At 43.2% G+C, this 20,249-nt stretch overlaps 1 protein-coding gene across 1 annotated transcript in view; it reads left to right on the top strand.

Moving 5' to 3' along the window:
- Positions 1–20,249, top strand: part of POLR1E (RNA polymerase I subunit E) — a 158,776-nt gene that overhangs the window by 43,308 nt on the left and 95,219 nt on the right. Inside the window, exon 6 of the mRNA XM_069237525.1 lies at positions 5,698–5,842. Within this exon, the coding sequence (XP_069093626.1) occupies positions 5,698–5,842 (145 nt within the window). The remainder of the gene's footprint in view (positions 1–5,697; positions 5,843–20,249) is intronic.

Genomic DNA, 20,249 nt, shown 5'->3' with positions numbered 1-20,249 from the left:
TTACAGCTATTCAGCAAGTGGCACAACAAAGTTTTGTTATGCTTCCATTCTCAGGAACCACTTTTTTTGCAAGTCATACGGATGATGAGGTGGCTCGGATGAAGTAAGAGGTGGAAACCCTGAAGGTGGTAGGTCTTGAAAAACAAAAAGAACAGCAGAAACATATCTAAAAGCCTTACCAGCACCATTATCACTGGTAGAGGTTTCAAACCCCTCACTGGTATCAAGGTCACCAGTCGCAACAACAACAAAGACCTTATCAGCACCGACAGTCCTGCAGATGAACCAGCCTGCTGAAGGGGGGAAACCTGCAACAGGCTGTAAACAATGAATTTCTATGCCCTCCACTTCTTTTACCCACTCCAAGGGGTGTCTGAAGTGGGTAAATGAATATCTCATTTCCTTGAATATCTCATTTCCTTGACAAAGCGGCAGTCCATCCCGAAAGATGCTTCGGTTCTAAATATTGTAGAGAATTGGTATTGTCTTAGATTAACAAGACTCCCACCAAATATACCACCAAAGCCATCCACTCAACATGTACAGATGCTGTGCTCGGAAGTAAACATTCTTCTGCACAACCAGGTGATGGAAATTGTCCCTCCATAACAACGAGGCATGGAGATTTACTCCTGTCACTTTTTGGTCAAAAAGAAAGGACCCAAGAACAAATACAGGCCCATTCTAGATCTGGAGACAGCCAATAAAGGGATTCAGAGAAATGAATTTTGAATGCTGGCTCTGCATCAGATTTATCTCCAAATACATCTGGGGGACTGGCTCTGTTCGAAAGACCTCCAAGACGCATATGTTTACGTTCCAGTAGGCAGAAAAACACTGTAATTTCTTGAGGTTTATCGTAGGGCAGGATTACTTGCAGTATAAAGTGCTTCTTTTTGGCCTCAAATAAGCCCCAGAGCTTTCTTAAAGTGCATGTCCGTTGTTGTTGCACATCTGAGAAAGCTCTGAACATTTGTCTATCCATACCTAAACGACTTGCTGATCAGAGTCAAAGCCACAAGAAGCCCAATGTCACTATCCGTTGATGAACAATCTTCTCCACCAACTAGGTCTATATGTGTAAGGAAATGCCTCCTTGGCATGGTTACCCCCTGACTTTTTGCCTTTGGTGATGCCAAGTTATGATTTGAAAGTTTGCTGAGGCCTGCTAACCATGCTTCAGCACCAGTATTATTTTCCTAACCTGTACCTTTGTTTCCACAATTGGCACACCCTGGCATCCAGGTAAGTCCCTTGTAACTGGTACCCCTGGTACCAAGGGCCCTGATGCCAGGGAAGGTCTCTAAGGGCTGCAGCATGTCTTATGCCACCCTGGGGACCCCTCACTCAGCACAGACACACTGCTTGCCAGCTTGTGTGTGCTAGTGGGGATAAAAAGACTAAGTCGACATGGCACTCCCCTCAGGGTGCCATGCCAACCTCACACTGCCTATAGGTATAGATAAGTCACCCCTCTAGCAGGCCTTACAGCCCTAAGGCAGGGTGCACTATACCATAGGTGAGGGCATAAGTGCATGAGCACTTTGCCCCTACAGTGTCTAAGCAAAACCTTAGACATTGTAAGTGCAGGGTAGCCATTAGAGTATATGGTCCGGGAGTCTGTTATGCACAAACTCCACAGCACCATAATGGCTACACTGAAAACTGTGAAGTTTGGTATCAAACTTCTCAGCACAATAAATGCACACTGATGCCAGTGTACATTGTATTGTAACGTAACATACACCCCAGAGGGCACCTTAGAGGTGCCCCCTGAAACCTTAACCGACTAACAGTGTAGGCTGACTAGTTTTAGAAGCCTGCCACACACCAGACATGTTGCTGGCCAAATGGGGAGAGTGCCTTTGTCACTCTGTGGCTAGTAACAGAGCCTGTACTGGGTGGAGGTGCTTCTCACCTCCCCCTGCAGGAACTGTAACACCTGGCGGTGAGCCTCAAAGGCTCACCCCCTTTGTTACAGTACCCCAGGGCACTCCAGCTAGTGGAGTTGCCCGCCCCCTCCGGCCACAGGCCCACTTTTGGCGGCAAGGCCGGAGGAGATAATGAGAAAAACAAGGAGGAGTCACTGGCCAGTCAGGACAGACCCTAAGGTGTCCTGAGCTGAGGTGACTCTGACTTTTAGAAATCCTCCATCTTGCAGATGGAGGATTCCCCCAACAGGATTAGGGATGTGCCCCCTCCCCTCAGGGAGGAGGCACAAAGAGGGTGTAGCCACCCTCAGGGCTAGTAGCCATTGGCTACTAACCCCCCAGACCTAAACACACCCCTAAATTCAGTATTTAGGGGCTTCCCAGAACCTAGGAAACTAGATTCCTGCAACCTAAGAAGAAGAGGACAGATGTACTGAAAAACCTGCAGAGAAGACGGAGACACCAACTGCTTTGGCCCCAGCTCTACCGGCCTGTCTCCCCACTTCTAAAGACACTGCTCCAGCGACGCGTTCCCAGGGTCCAGCAACCTCTGAAGCCTCAGAGGACTACCCTGCATCTAGAAGGACCAAGAACTCCCGAGGACAGTGGCTCTGTTCACCAAAGACTGCAACTTTGCAACAAAGAAGCAACTTTGAAACAACACACATTTCCTGCCGGAAGCGTGAGACTTTGCGCTCTGCACCCAACGCTCCCGGCTCGACTTGTGGAGAACAAACACCACAGGGAGGACTCCCCGGCGACTACGAGACCGTGAGTAGCTAGAGTTGACCCCCCTGAGCCCCCACAGCGACGCCTACAGAGGGAATCCCGAGGCTCCCCCTGACCGCGACTGCCTGCTTCAAAAACCTGACGCCTGGTAAAGACACTGCACTCGCAGCCCCCAGGACCTGAAGGATCCGACCTCCAGTGCAGGAGCGACCCACAGGTGGCCCTCTCCCTTGCCCAGGTGGTGGCTACTCGAGTAGCCCCCCCCTTGCCTGCCTGCATCGCTGAAGAGACCCCTTGGACTCCCATTGAAACCTATTGCGAACCCGGCGCCTGTTTGTGCACTGCACCCGGCTGCCCCTGTGCCGCTGAGGGTGTACTTTTTGTGCTGACTTGTGTCCCCCCCCGGTGCCCTACAAAACCCCCCTGGTCTGCCCTCGGAAGACGCGTGTACTTACCTGCTTGCAGACTGGAACCGGGGCACCCCCTTCTCCATTGAAGCCTATGCGTTTTGGGCACAACTTTGACCTCTGCACCTGACTGGCCCTGAGCTGCTGGTGTGGTAACTTTGGGGTTGCTCTGAACCCCCAAATGTGGGCTACCTTGGACCCAAACTTGAACCCCGTAGGTGGTTTACTTGCCTGCAAAAACTAACAAACACTTACCTCCCCCAGGAACTGTTGAAAATTGCACTGTCTAGTTTTAAAATAGCTATATGTCATTTATGTGAAAACTGTATATGCTATTTTGCTAATTCAAAGTTCCTAAAGTTCCTACCTGAAATATCTTTCATTTGAAGTATTACTTGTAAATCTTGAACCTGTGGTTCTTAAAATAAACTAAGAAAATATATTTTTCTATACAAAAACCTATTGGCCTGAAATTGTCTCTGAGTGTGTGTTCCTCATTTATTGCCTGTGTGTGTACAACAAATGCCTAACACTACCCTCTGATAAGCCTACTGCTCGACCACACTACCACAAAATAGAGCATTAGAATTATCTCTTTTTGCCACTATCTTACCTCTAAGGGGAACCCTTGGACTCTGTGCATACTATTCCTTACTTTGAAATAGTGCATACAGAGCCAACTTCCTACAATATGTCAATCACAGGTTATCAACCTCTACTCTAGTCCAGTCTCTACATTAGTTAGGTGCCACCATCAATACCGTCCAAGCAAGAGTGTATCCTTCAGAGGAGAGACTGTTATCTATCCCTCTCAAGTGTCACTCTCTCAAGAAAGCATCACGGTGAGAGCAGTGTCATCTTTCCTAGGCGCGATGGCTTTGCTTATCTTTCTAACTCTGAATGCAAGTGAGGCCACTTCAGAAGTGCCTGGAGGATCAGTGGGAGCAATATTCAGGCAATTGGCAATGCTGTTTTATCAGAAGGTTCCATCTTAGATGATAGTAAGAGATGCCTCTATGTCAGGCTGGAGAGCATATATGGGTGACCTACAAATTCAGGAAACGTGGTCCCTGAGTGGGATGACTTATCACATCAATCTCATTGAGTTATGAGCACTTGGTTGGATTTGGCATGATTAATCAAAGGAAATCAGTGGTCAAGAGGCAAGAGAGATTTTTATAAAAATGAAATACATGCAAAGAAGAGAGGTCTTTATAATAATGAAATGCATGCAGCTAGCAATAAAAACCATGACTTAACGTTGATATAGAGGTCAACTATGTGATATTATTTATATATCCAGTGTTTGTATGAAGTGCCCACTTGGGCAGGGATGTTTCCATGGAGTGTTTTATTGAGTATGCCCATTTTCAATTATTTTTTCAATGTGATGATTATTGCCCTCAAATATTATATTTTCTAATTAGCCATACCTTCTTGGGATGGTTATTTGAATTGAGGAAATGAAATGACGTTTTGAAATGGGCCACTTATGTGATTTTTACTCATTGATTGATTTTAGATATTTCTCAGTCAGTTGCAGTAAAGACTATAATATTGTCTTAGCAATGTTCTCATTTAGGTTAAATATGGCATGCATATGTACAGACCAAAATTAATTTAGAATCCGTATTTATGGGTCAACATTGACTAAATAATTTGAGGCTCGCGGTACAGCCAATGGAAAGGAATTATTTTTGCATTTTTTACACTAATTTGGGTGACGACACATGCTAACCTTTGTAAAAAAAAAAAAATATGGCATTTTTTTGGGCACCTCACCTTCTGTGAGCAGGGCTTGAAGTCAGCCAAAACGTGTCAGATGGTGATTTCAGTAGCATGAAAAATAAATGTGAGCTGGTTTTGAAAACCATTGTAATCCTTAAGTTTCTTCATGCAACATTGGCGCTTTTTCTGTATTCGGGAGAGGATGTGAAAATATTGTGCAGAGGTTGCTGTCTCCGCAATGTGCCAATGCACCTTTTGAATATATATTGATATTCATCCAAGCAAGAGGAACATCTACACTTAAGAACACATATTTTAAAGAAGTGATCTGGGATACCCGCACGTGGGTGGGACTACTCAAAGCTTGTGACTTCAATGGAGAGTCCCGTGAGAGAGAGCTTGGATTACAGGTAAGAAACCATTCTTTATGGAAGCCTTGGTTCTTGCCAGCAGGGGCTAGGTTCTTTTCCATTTTTGATGATACATAGTGGAAAAGACTATGTAGATATGCATTTGCAATGTGTGTGCACATAAAGCAGATTTCATGTGATTGCTTCACATGTATACATGCTACAGTTTCCAGGTCTGCATAGCCACTTTTAACTAATGTCTTCCAGCTGTTTTTCTCTTCCCACACTTGTTTCAATTTTCTAGCTTTAATTTTACACTGTTTTGTTTCTTTATCTTCTAAGTTCATTTTTAACTGTACTGGGTAAATAGGGCCTCTGTCTAGTCCAGGAATTGATGTTTTAGCTTGCTCAGTGATATTTATCACTCAATAAATAGATTTGAAATAAAAAAAACAGTTAATATGTGCATACAGTTTCTGTAAAGTGTACGTGTTTGACAATTTCAGCCCAGTCTCTAATCAAGTATAACAACTGTGATTTATTCCTGTGCAGGTGGATTCTCTCATTGAAGCCTTTGGGACCAACAAGCAGAAACGAGCCTTAAATGCACGGAAAATGCATCAGGTTGGAAGTGAGACCTTAAGTAAAGCTGTAACAAAAGCAGCTGAGAACATTATTGAGACAAAAGGTGTTGCAGGTAAGCTGCAAAGTACTGCAGTATGAAATGACTTCCCCATCATTTCTCATCCAACCACTTATAGGAGCTACTCTTATGTCTTTATCCTCTTCATATAGTTCCATTGATATATTTAGTTCATTCCTATAGCACCACTCAAAGGGATTGTTTTTAACTGCTATGTACTCAAGGAGGCCCTAGTGCAGCTGCTTTCCAGTGCTCCTTTAACAGCTGCTATTGTTGATCAGTAACTGCAGTGAACGCTTTATTTTTTTAGAAGCAGTCTGAAGGACACTTAGATGCTTTTGATTGGCTCCTGAAAATCACTCCTGTGGTAATGTTTCTTTGCCTGTCCTTTCTGCATTCATCCCAACAATGGCTTCACCAATTGAGGCTTTACACCATCTTCACATCGCTTGCTGTATATCACACAAGTGAGGCTCAAGGATAGCCTAAGATTTCCTTTTGCCTGTTTTTTTTGTTGTAAAGTGTTGATTCCTAAACTGATTTTTTTAAATGTCAAATGTCCATTTCTCCACATATTTTTTTTCTTGCTTGTGAAAGATATTGTATACAACAAGGGGTTTGCAGCCCTCCCATTGCCTAACATTTGCTAGCTTCATTGTCCTTCTTATTTGCTGCTTTCTAATTGGCCAGAACTTGCTGGTTTCACTTCCTCTTCTTTCGGCTGGAGCATGGACCAAGTACTGATTGCTTCAGCTTGTTTGCTGTCCTTCTGCTGATCGCACTTTGATTGGGGTACTATTTCTATTTTTTTTTCTTCCCTGCCCTCCTTGTTGAACCTCTTGCCATTTGTAGCTATGTTTTATTATGCCAGATACACTTCAAAGACGCCCTTTTCTTCTTTGAAATGGATATTTATTGTGACAACACATGTTATTTTCTTCCAAATGTATTTCCACCAAGACATGGACATGGGCGCAGTTGCTTTCTTTATGAGATGGGATTTTTGCCAAGTGTCATATTTCTTTCTTTCACACATGGGGAGATTAACTGAATCACAGTGGTGTTGTGGCAAGACATCACAAGCATTAGCTAAGGCAATAGGTCTCACCTTTGAGACTGTTGGCTGTACAGGTTGGGCATTGCCAAACCTTTGGCAGTGATTTGTAGCCATTCTGTATAGCTGGATGGGTGCTGTGCTGCATGGCTAAAAATAAAATAAAAAAAGGTCTATGATGCATCCAGCTCTAATGCCCTTAGAAAAGGTCCCTTAACCATGGCTGCATCATAGCTCTTTTTAAAAATAGCTTTAGCTGTAGTGCAAAACATCTGCTCCGCTGTACACCATGGCTTGAAAACATTGCCAGAGCCAATAGGTCTCATAGTGAGACCTCTTGGCTTTGCCAATGCTTGTTTGTGATGTGAAGCTGAAGCACATAAACTAAATAGCAGGTTTATTCAGATCTCTCTCATCAAAATCTTCCTAAATGAATGGCCCACAATGTATTTTAATTTAAATAAGAGGGTGTTTTACAAGCTCAGGCATATGGGCCAGATGTACGTAGATGCAATTTTGCATTTCCTAAATAGGGACTCCATAGAAATCGCTATTTAGGAAATGCAAAATGACATGTATCAAAATACAGATTTCGTAATAGCCATTCCTACAAAGTAGGAATGGCTATTAGGAAATCGCAATTAAGAAATCCCATGACATTTGTTACAAAGGGCCGGTTTTGAGTTTCCAAAATAGAGATTTCCTAATAGGAAATCGCTGTTTTGGAAATGGAAAACCAAGGATGGGTATGGGCAATAAGCCCCCTGTGGTCGACTCCAAAAATAGTGGTGCACATGTAGAGCCCTCATATGCCCTAGGGGCATTTGTGTGCTCTATTGCACTTTAAAAAATAATTTTTCGATGTGTGTTTTTTAAATTGCATATGGTTACCATCGACTTGGAGTCGATGATAATTGCATTATCTAAATTCCCAATTTGCATTTAGAAAATGCTTTGTACATCTGAATAGGAATCGCAAATAGGTACTCCCTGTTTGCGATCTCCTATTTAGAGGATCTCAAATTGCTATTTCTGCTCAGCAGAAATCTCAATTTGCGATTCCCTTAGGCGCTCTGTATATCTGAAAAGCCCATTTACCATTTCTTAATGTCCCGAAATAGCGATCCAAACCTTTAAGGAATGCTAAATGCTTTGTACATCTGGCCATATACCCTCCCTTTAAGTGATGTAACTCAATCAAACTCATCCCGCCTACATAACATTTAGAAAATATTACTCTGCCTTCTTGATCATTAAAACACAGTGGTGCCCCTCTAGATGTATTTTCAAGTTTTAAATTGATCGTCTTAATAAATGTAAAATTTAAGACCTTTTCATCGACTCCGATATACTATGTTTTGTACTCCTGTACAACATTTCAAGCTTGACCTCTTTTTTTAGGTGAGCGCACAATTGCTTTTTTAACCTGTTGCAAGTATTCTGTGTGCTTTTAACCACGCCCATCTCATGTCCGTCACTTTAACTCGTTCGTGGGCTTGCCTTTCAAAAATCCCTTGATGTCATTGGTAAATGCTATATGTTTGTCCCGCCTTGAGGCGGTTTTGTTGCCACCTGGCAGACTGACCGTGTTACATGGATTATTGCTCAATTGCCGATATTCGTCAGCATGTGTGAACTATTTTTTTTCTTTTGTCTCTCCCCTTGGTGCTCCATGGCTGCCATGGCGCTCGCAGTGCAAGCAGCGCAGAACAGCTGCGTGAATCCATCAGCGCTATTTAAACGCTGGTCACATTGTTTACACTGTTACGTAATCAGGCTCATTTCTTCTGGCTCGCCCCTTCACGCTCCATAGCTTTCACAAAAAACACTTGTAATTCATATATGCTTTATGTAAAAAAACACAGAAATCCTCAAAGTGGTTCTCCCGACACAGCAGTAGAGCCGATACTACAATATTCACTGCACTCAGGAAACTTGCCCCATAATGATTTGCAAGCATTCTTTTGCAGCACATTTCTGCCCAAATTTCGCATGTGTTGGTCTTAGAACAATGGGATCGCCAAAACGTTCACAACAACATGTTCTTTCTGTCTACATCATCATGGGGTCCCCAAACTAGGTTAGTGGGACTCCAAAATAATAACTGCTCCCACCATTCTGTGTCTGTTTAAGCTCTCTCTTGGCTGAAACATTTGTTTTACAGCTGAAAGTAGTTTGTGTTTTAGGGCCTTGTTTGTAATATTGTTGCAGTAGGCCTGCCAGCCCTGAAAATATGCAATGCACTACGCCCCCTAGGGGCTAAATATATGGTTGAACTGCATTATTTTCTGCCATTCTGTTTTCATGTGTTTATACCTTCTAGGGGCTAACTATATGGTTACATGACCATGTTTCTTAGAAATGCTATTTTTACTGTGGTGTTCTTCAGGGCCATTCTGAGCATTACTGTCGATATACTACAATGTTCGCAGCACTTGGAAACTCACCCCATAATGCTTTGCAGGGCTTTCCTTTTTTAAACATGTTTGCTCATAACTCAGCCGGTGGTGGTCGTAGGACAATAGGGCCACCTTTAAAACATGTTCACCACAATGTGCTCTTTCTGTCTGGATCATCTCTGGGTCCCCACACTAGGTTAGTTGGGACCCCAAAATAATACCCCATCCCATTGTTCAATATGTTTGTAAGATCTCTTCTGGAGCACCTGGGAGTAGTTTGTGTTTTAAGGGCCTTGTTTGAAGAAAATAGTTCCGTTCAAAACTAGCCCTTTAGTTATATGCAGGGCCATTGGAATTATGTGGCAGAAAGGACCCAAATTTGTGTCCGGGTTGACCAATTAATGTGGCAAAAGAAGTCCAGCTATAAATTTACAATGCCAATAGCTCCACCTCAAGTAAATGTGAGACCTATTGCAGTGCAAATGCATGTCTCCAAAATCACTATCCCATTTGACACAAATGGAAAGATATGGTACATTTACTTTGAGGCGGTACATGGGGATTCATTTAATCGCAGACACATTTTGCTTACTTCACATTGCGAGTCACTAAGTGATTTCAATAATAATTGTAATGTTTTATGTACATTAATAATGATATGTAAGAAAAAAGTTATATAAAAATAAGTCAATAGGGATAAAGTGGAAAAAAATTAAAAATTAAAAGGGATTTCAAAAGGGGTCTTATGCTGGAAAAACAGAAACTGAGTTGTGGTTCCAACTTAGGCAATATCATGGAAATTCATCAGTTATATTATGCAGTACAAACCATAACTGATGTCTCGCTCCTCTCAGAGCAACCCTCAATGCTGCAGCTAGGATGGTAATGAGGACTAGATGCTTCAATCACTTTAAACCTTCTCTATTATCGATCTAGTGGCTTCCTATTAAAGCAAGAAGCATGCTCAAGACAGCTTATCTAACAAAAAGTGTTATATGCCGGTATCCCCGAATACCTAGCACAACATTTCCCATTCTCATGTACTGTAATGACATACAACCAAACCGGAACCCTTTGTTGGGCAGCCTTTTTAAAAATACAATATAGAAAATTTCAGAAGCCTACTTTTAATCCAAATTGCAAGAAATAGACATAAATTGATCCACTGTTGGGCACGCTTTTGGCTATCTACCCCTTGATTCCAACAATTGTTTCTAAACAAGAAACCAAGTTAATACCTAATAAAGAAGGAACATCTACACAGACTCATAGTGTCTGATTTTATCTTTAGTATATTTTCTGAGTATCTTTTTTTTTTTTTTAACTGCAAAACTTCAAAATTATTATGTCAAGCATCCCTAAAGTGGGTGTATCCAACAAAGCACTCCAAATATATAATCTCTGCATTTGATATCGACTGTGTAGGTCCTGGTTCTGTCCATCCTTCTTTACTCAGGCAAATTGTGACACAAGCCCAGCAGTTCTATTTTATTTAATCCATTGGTTTGCATAACCTTACCTCAAATTGTTAAAGTAAACCCTTAACAGTAGTAGAACTACAATATGCAAGATTAAACTGGATCAATAAAATAAAGAAATGTACACTAACCGCTGCAAACGTTCTGTAACCTTTAGTCTGAAGTTTAAAAAAACAATACTGTGATGTGACTGCCTAAGCCCTTCTGGTTGTGTGGTGTTTTGCGTCCAAACATACTGACAAACCAGCACAGAAAACCAACTTATAATGAAGGCAGACATTTCACCTATTCCACATTCAGATATCTGTCATTCTATATCTATCTCTCTCTGTCTCTCTAGCTCTCTCTCACACAAACAGAAATATATACCTACACACACACCTAGTAGCAGAAAGGAAAAGTTGCATACCTGTAGTCCTAGTTCTGCATCATAGGTATCTTCGTTGAAGTCATAAACGCTGAATAATTCCCTGCTGCCTGCGCGGACCCTGGAACCCATTTTCAAATATATAATTGAACTTCTCTTTTGGAAAATGAGATAGAAGAATGTTCATCACTGAAAATATTTCCAGTAAGTCTTCAGCATAGGCTGTCAGTTGTTTTTTCCTTCAGAATGCTGTAGCAGAAATAATGAAAAAGCTGTGATAGAGACTTTGAAATCGGAACCGTTTGTCATGGAAAAAATGTCTGCCTATGTACAATACAGCACAAAGAGAAAATGAAGCATGTGAGGCTGCCACTGATAGGAAGTTAAAAGAGGCCTGTACCTTTAAGAACCTCAGAAGCACCCTGTCCTACAATGCACTGTAGTGGCAGTTTGCCAGTGAGTGCCAATGCTTTTTTACGTAAAGGTTAAAAAAACATATGCTCTGACAGCCAGGGAGGAGCGAGGGTCATTTATAACTTCAATGCATAGACCTACAATGCAGAACTAGGACACAGATATGTAATTTTTCCTTCTGCATAGTAGGATCTTCATTGATAGTCATAAACGTTGAATAGAGAAGCATGCTGAAGAAAGAGAAAGCCTACCGCAGCTGTCAGATTTGTGTCTGTACTCTACTCAGTGTCCTGAAATCAGTAACTCTCAAGCCCCCAAAACAAAAAGGGACTATTTAATCAGGTTCCGTAAAGAGTTTTGTCCAAACGTTGTGTCTGCCTGAATATCTAGAAAATAATGTCTTGAAAAAGTTTGCATAGAACTCCAAGTTGCTGCCTTACAGATATCTGCAATAGAGACTTGCCTGGCCCAAGCTGTAGTAGTTGCCTTTGCTTTTGTAGATTGTGCTTTGGGTTCACCTGGTAGCGGTTTATTAGCAATTTGGTAGCACAAAGAAATACACGAAACTATCCATCTTTGCTTCGAAGCTGACAAGCCTTGTCTTAAAAGACCGTAATTTATAAAGAGGTGGTACGAATTCCTAATAACCTGCGACTTGTCCAGATAGAATTGCAGCACTTTCTTAACATCGAGAAAATGTAGTTTTTGCTCCGCTGCTGAGGTAGCGTACTTGCGACCAGAAAACTTAGCAGATTTGCACGCTGCCACGGCGGCGCCGATACGGATTTATTTTATTTTTCAGATTTGGCTTTAATTGTTACCATGTTGGTACGATTGGAACGTCTAAATACTCACACTTATGAGATATATGGAGTCTTAATACTACAATGATAGGATTAAGGATTGCTGAATCTTGCAACCCTGATGAAGTCGATGGGGTGATCCCTGGGCGAAACACGTGTTGGCTGTGGGGTTTTGAAATGAACTATAATAACATCATGGACATGATGATATGATAACTGGCAGACATACCATTGATTGATTTGATTGAATTTGAACATTTAATAAACTCTATAATTGGTTTGAACCAAGTTGGAGAATGCTACGCCTCTTCAATTCTGGACTTTGTTACATCATCAAATTATATTTAAGCCTGATGCCTTTTTCTTCTTCTAAGGAAACCATAGAGACTATACACTACACAATTATTTAACTACTATAATATTCACTGAGTGCCTCCTTCGTGTATGACGCCTTTGCTTTTGTAGATCGTGCTTTGGGTTCACCTGGTAGAGGTTTATTAGCAATTTGGTAGCACAAAGAAATACACAAAACTATCCATCTTTGCTTCGAAGCTGACAAACCTTGTCTTAAAAGACCGTAATTTATAAAGAGGTGGTACGAATTCCTAATAACCTGCGACTTGTCCAGATAGAATTGCAGCACTTTCTTAACATCAAGAGACTGTAGTTTTTGCTCTGTTGCTGTGGTAAAATTAGGGAAAAAGGAAGGAAATGTAATAGATTGGCTAATATGAAAATCGGAAACTACCTTAGGCAGAAATATAGGATGGGCACTCAAAATTACTCTTATGATGGAAAACTGTGAAAGGTTCTGAGGATGACAAATCCTGTAACTCACTAACTCTACATGCAAAGGTTTTGACTATTAAAAAGGCAGGTTTCCATTTCAAATGGTGCAATGTTGATTTATGTATGGGTTCGAATGGTGGGGCCATCAGTTTTGATAGAACCAAGTTAAATTCCCAAGGAGAAGAAGGTCTCCTTACAGGAGGAAACACTTAAGTTCTTCTAAAATAGCCCTGACCACAAGACTCTTGAAGAATGATGGTTCCATTAGAGATTTTCTGTATGCAGTGGTTGGTGCTATGTGGACGTTGATGGATGAGAATTGCAGATCTGACCTGGCCAGATGAGGTAAGTGCGGGAGGATAACATTCTCTTGTACCATAATGGGGTATTTCGCATTCTTATGCCACTATATGCAGAAGCGTTTCCATTTAACGGCATAACATGATCGCATTGAAAATGTCTGTGATTCTTTAAAAATGTTCATGCAATCATCAGGAAGATTTAGGTAGCTTATTAAGTGATCTCAGGAGCTGTGATGCCAAATTCAAGGATTGGATCGTGGGAAAAGGAATTTTGCTCTGAAGCCTGCATAGAAGATCCAGCCTGAGTGGAATGAGTCTGTGACGTACTATGGATAACTGGAAGATATCTGTGTACCACAACTGTCTCGTCCAATCTGGTGCCATTAGAATTGTTTTGATGTTCGACCTCTGCAATTGCTGATTACTTGTGATATGAGTGGTTTCGGTGAAAACGCATAGACAAATGGAGTCAACCAACAGATCAAAAGGGCCTGTGGTTCTGGAGCCCTCAACGTGAAGTCTCTGCATTTTTTGTTTTGCACTGTGGTGAATAAATCTAACATAGTAGTACCCCATTTCTTGAAGATGTTGCTTGCTACCTCGTTGCGGAGAACCCGCTCATGATTTTCTTTGTGAAAACGACTGAGAAAGCCGCCTTCTGCAATTTGTCTTCCCGGAATGTGGAAAACTGTTAGCGATAATTCTCTTGCTAGTGCCCAATGGCATATCATCTGAGCTTGGAGTGGTAACTGTTTTGATATTGTTCTATCCTGTTTGTTTATATAGTACATCATAGAAGTATTGCCTGTGAATCATGAGGTCTTTCGAGGTGAGAGATTGAAGAAAGGCTTTGAGAGCAGCCAGGTGTACTACACTGACCTCCAACAAATTGGTGTGATCAGACGTCTCCTTCTGAGATCAGCGCCCTTGGATTGTGAGGTGATCTATACGCACAACCTATTCTGACACAGACTCATCTGTGACGATAGTCTGAGAGTGTGTTTTCTTTGGAAATGGTACTTCCTCTACAGGACTGTGGGATTGAATCCACCAGTTGGTGGACTGATCTGTTTTCTCTGTTAGAGTGATTTGATCTTTCCGTGACCCGTTTTTTGTGGCCAGTGATCCTCCAGGCAGGACTGCTGGGGTCTCATGAACAGTCATGCATTTGGAACTATGAATATGCAGGATGCCATTGATCCTACAAGGTAGGCTGTTTGACGGACAGTTGGTTTGCAGCATTAACTGTGCCTGGATTGATGACACTCTTCCGAAGGAAGCACTTTTTCTCTTTGTGTATCTAATGTTGGGCCTAGAAATGTAAGGCACTGACTGAGATGGAGATGGATTTCTTGGCAATAATTTGTAGCCCCAGCTTTGCTAAGAGGGTTGTTGTGGTTTTGAAGTCTGTCTTTGCCTGTTCGAGAAACTCAGCTTTTATCAGCGAGCTGTCCAGGTATGGGTACAGAAAAATGCCTTTTTTCCATTAATGTGCTGCTACTACAGCCATGCACTTGGAGGAGAATGTTTGAGCGGCTGATTTGAGACCAAAAGGAAGTACAGCATATTGATAATGATCTGTTCTTACTATGAATCTAGGAAAATGTATGTGGAAGCATGCGTCTTGAAGGTGTACTGCACAGATCCAATCATCCTTTATGTGTGGGTAGATTTGATTAAGGGATACCATCTTGAATTTAAAATTTTTGATATATTTGTTGAGGAGTTTGAGATCCAGAATAGGCCGAAACTGTTTGGACAGGCTTTTCTTTTGAACTAGAAATTACCTTGCGTAGATACCCTTGTTGACCTGATCCGAAGGACATTTTTCTGTTGCTCTATTCTGTAATAAAACAAAAGTCTCTTGTAGTGTTCTTGAAACTGAGTGTATACCCCTTTTGTATGATGTTTAAAATCCCTCCGTCTGCCGTTAAGGTTTTCCACTCTTCCAGAAAGCACATCACCACTTCCCCACAAGAGTGGGAAACTGTGAAAGGGGGTGTATTAGAAATGGAGTTTCTGGTTGACTACGGTATGCACCTAAGCCAGGCATAACCCACCCAATCTAGACAGAGCAAGGGAGTTACACGTCCAAGAAAACCCCTGCTCACCCCCTTGGTAGCTTGGCAAGAGCAGTCAGGCCTATCTCAGAGGCAATGTGTAAAGCGTTTACACAACACGCATGACGCACTGTCCCCACCACAAAGAAAACACAACAACAGGGTACATAAAAATAAACTGTAATGTACATACCATCATTAGACCAAACACAACTTGTCAGTAATACCTTGCTACCCAAGCAGTTGTCATAACACTACACAATGCTGTTACCCTGCAGAAATCAGCAGTGGTCACATATAACACACAGGTTACTCATTATTCTGCAACATAAGCAGTAGTCAGGAAAATATTACTGTAGAAATGCACTTGTTATAAAAGTATCATAAATGCCCATACCAGGAACATTAGAAAACATATGACAAGTCATAAAAATATATTAGCATAGAATGCCAAAAAAGAAACATTAGCAAATGTCTATGCCACATAATATAAGAAACAGGTTAACAGACAAGTCCCAACATGCTCAATAAAAAAGGAACATTAGCAAAGGCCTGGGCAGCCAACATCCCCATTTAACTGTCACCAAAAGTACCTGTTTTGAATGATGAAAGGCACCTCGAGTGCCACAAGGTAAAAAGGGGCCCCCGGTGCCCCCGTGCCAAACAGGGGCCGCTCTAGTGATTAGAGGAGGGGGCAGCATGCACCTCCCCTCCATCTCTTATATTGGGGCCATCCTGGGGCCCATGCCCTAACTGGCCGACCACAGTCTCTGCCGGCCCCGCAGGGCCACGACCGGCCCTCCCGGGGGAAAGCAGAGCGACATTGCAGGGGAGGCTAAGCGGCGTGGAGGACATCCGATGAGGCTCCCTCCCTGCCTGCAACCTCCTAAAAATTAAGGGGCTGGTGGGGAAAGGGGCCTCCGATGAGGCTTCCTTTCCCACCTGTTCTTAAGAAACAACAAAAGGGCCCAGAGGGGCAGGGAGCCTCCGATAAGCCCTCTTACTCCCCCATCTCCACAGAATACTGACTCATCTGCTCAGCTGCAAACCTGCCCGGGCCGCAGCTGTGAACAGGCCAAAGTTGATGCCTGTTGGTGCCCTGAGGGCGCTCCTCGGAGTGTGCGTCACCACGGGGGCACGCTAGGAGTGTGCTCGCTCCAGACCTCACTTCTGTGGTGCCCCGGGGGCAGCGCGTCTCCAAAGCACTTAGAATTTTAAACGCCTGGGTCGCTGCAGTGAGTCTTTCTCACCGGAGCGTCAGAGGTGCTTTCAAGGAGCTCAATCAATAAACCCACAAAACGCCCACTGGTGCTTCAGCACATCCAAAGAAGGCGATCTCAAAGCGCTTTGTAGGGAATGAAGCGCTCCCCCTGCACTTCAGACTGGCAATGGCAGGGGGTAGGGGCCACAGCACACAGCCCCTGGGGGACTCAAAAGATGGAGCACAGGGCGGCAGGGCCCAGCAGCAGGCTAGCACAAAGGGATGCTCACAGTGGCAGTTCCTCCAAGTGACCCAGCAAGTCACAAATCAGCACAGCAGCAGCAGTCCAAGGCGGTTCCTGGTGAGTCCCTCCAGCAGCATTCTGTGTCCAGTTACAAGCATTTTAAAGTCCAGAGTGTCTCTAAAGTGTTCCCAAGGTGTTCCTTGTGCAGAGTGTCTCCAAAGTGTGGGGAAAAATCCCCTGTGCTTATACTCAGGTTTGCAACGGTTTAACAAAGAAGGGGAGTGCCCCCTCTCTCCTCCAGCACAGGCTACAAACATCAGTTGGGGGTAAACGAGCCCTTTGTGTGAGGCCAGGGCACAGCCTTTACAGCTGCATGTGTGGCTGCCTCCCCCTTCTCTGAGCCCAGAAAGACCATTCAAAATGCAGATGCACCTCTGTGACATCTTCACCCTCCCTGTGTACAGGCTGTCTGAAATGTATGCACAAAGGCAAACTGTCTCTCTGCCCAGACGTGGATTGGAGTCAAGCTGCAAAACACCAGAGTCATAAGCACGAAGAATTGCTCACTTTCTAGAAGTGGCATTTCTGTAATGATAGTAAAAAAAAACACCTACACCAGTAAGCAGCATTTCTCATTACCATTACAACCATACCAAACATGCCTACGCTATCCCTCATAAATCAAACAATACCCCTAGACATAAGGCAGTGCATTTCCAATGCACTCCTATGAGAAGGCAGCACTTGCAGCAGTGAAAAACCAAATAGGCTGTTTGTCACTACCAGGACAGGCCACGCAACCAAGCACATGTACTGCCTTCTACAAACATAGCACCCTGCCCATAGGGCTGACTAGGCCTACCTTAGGGGTGACTTGCATGTAGTAAAAGGAGAGTTCTGGGCCTGTCAAGTAAATTTAGATTCCTGGTCCCTGTGGCAGAAAACTGCGCACGCAGGCCCCACGCTAGCAGGCCTGAGACAGGTTTGAAAGGCTACTTCAGTGGGTGGTGCAAGCAGCGCTTCAGGCCCACTAGTATAATTTAATTTACAGGCCCTGGGCATAGGGATACCACTGAACAAGGGACTTACAGGTAAATTAAATGTGCCAATAAGGCATAGGCCAATCATACCAACTTTAGAAGGAAGAGCACCTGTACTTTAGCACTGATCAGCACTGATAAATTGCTCAGAGTCCTAGAGCCAACAGCAAGAGGTCAGAAAAAATAGGAGGAAGGAGGCAAAATGTCAGGGGATGAACCTGCATAAAGGGCCAGGTCCAACAGGGTGTTTAAGCATCTTTGCTTTTTTGAAGAGTTTTTGCCCTTAGATTGTGATGTCTTAGTTGGAGTGGACTGCCTTCTTTGGTAGCAACTCTGATATGGCCTTTGGGATTGTTTCAGTTGTTGGGGATAATAAGGCCACCTAGGGCTTTGAATCCTATGGTAGTAAAACTGATTGTCCCTGAATTTATATTGTTGTCTGAAGGCTTCCTTTTGCTCTTCTAGACCCACTGCCTTCACTGTCGCTGCCTCGTTCTTCACTTTGATCATCTCTTTCTTCGTATGTTGGCCGAACAAGGAAGAATCCGGGAATGGTAATTTTGCGATATTTAGCTGGCCATCAGGCTTTAATGAAGATAATCTCAGCCATGATATACGCCATAGAGAAAATACCATGGCAAAAGGACGTGGCTGAAAGCTCAACAGAGTCCACTGATGAATTGATTAGATATTAAGGAGCCCTCAGTCACCATCTCCAGAAAATCCTCTTGCCTGTGGGCAGGTAGGTCAGACATGAAGGCCTTCATTCCATCCACATCTCCCAGTGACATCTGTCTAGCAGGGCAGCTGCGTTAGCGTGCCTCATGTGTGGAAGCAGTTCCACAAATTTGTTTGCAAATGGCATCCATTCTCTTGCTCTCTCTATCTGATGGAGCTGTAGATTCTGGAGCAGAAGCATGCCTTCATATCACCGCTGTTGCAATCATTTAGTCATGTTTCGGATACAATCTCAGCGAATCCAGATCTTGTTGCGGAGACCTGTACTTCTCCAGGAACTTTGGCGTAGCAGATTTCACAGTAGCTGGTGTAAGGAACTTCCCTCAGCCATGTTAATAAGACCAGGAAGAAGGGGAAGGAAAGGTTTTGGTGTAGACCTTGGCTGCAGAGTTTCCAGGATCACTGATAACGTAGGCTGAGGTGCATCCACAGTTATGTTTAGTTTGGTGGCCTTAATAGCGCATCCTGAAAGGTTATACTGTCATCCACTGCAAAATCCTTATAGGAGACTGAAGCGGTGAAGTTGGGGTATCTGAGGAATGCATTGATGTGGTATATAGTGATCTTGATCTGGAAACGTGAGGAGGTGATTGATGTTGTCTTTGATGGTAATCTTGGTAGGGGGTTTTAACTGGAGATGGAGATTTTTATTTGCTTATCGAAGACATGGATGTAGCTCTTGAAACCCTTTCCACTGGAGACCGGTTCAAAGCGCACAAAGGAACCTGTAAAGGGCCGCCTGCCGCTATTATGGGCCTAATAGCTTGAAGTGTCATGTCCATTTGAGTGACTGGGGTCCCAGACTGCAGAGAGATGGAAAACTGCGAAGGAGACCTGGAGCAGTCAATAGGTGTGGAAAGATTCACTTGAGGCATCTTCAATGTCCAGAGAGGTGTTATTGATGTTGTACATGACTTTTTTGCTGGAACGGGCGTTGTAGAATGCAAGTGACGTCTTTTTGATGTCGAATGAGGGTTAGTCTTCGATGTTGAGTGATAGGACTTCAACGCCAAATAGTGACTTCTCGGTGTCAATCTGTGGCTTCTTGACGCCAAATGAAATGTGGTGGCGGTGAAGGTGGCGCCGTTGTAGTCTTCAGCATCAGCAGTAGTGATGCTAGTGTCGTCGCTGAGTTGGATGTCAAATGGTGATGCTTTGACGTTGACCTCTCTCTGGATGGAGAATAAGATGGGGCGAACCTCTTAACGAAGACATCAATGTTCTTGACATCAATGAGTATGACATTGATCGTGATGTCGAGAAAGAGATTTTTTGTCTTTAGATCTCCCTCTGTTGGAATTCGTACCTGACTTTTGATGTTTTTCTGCCACATGATGAGAGGAAGATCTTTCCATACTTCTCTTGTTCCTCCATATCTTGCATCGAACCACGCAGACTGATGCCTTCTCTGTCCTTAAGTGTCCTTTTTGACATATTTTGACAAATGTCACATCCTTTTGTGTGGTGTGAAGGTATAAGACGCACAACACAGACTTTATGAGCATCAAAACTTGCCTTCTTTTTTCCACAGGATGGGCATTTAATGAATAAAGAAAGCATTCCTCCTGAAAA

This window comes from Pleurodeles waltl, chromosome 1_2 (genome assembly GCF_031143425.1).
Source record: "Pleurodeles waltl isolate 20211129_DDA chromosome 1_2, aPleWal1.hap1.20221129, whole genome shotgun sequence".
Lineage (NCBI taxonomy): Eukaryota > Metazoa > Chordata > Amphibia > Caudata > Salamandridae > Pleurodeles > Pleurodeles waltl.
This window is presented reverse-complemented; position numbering and strand designations above follow the sequence as displayed.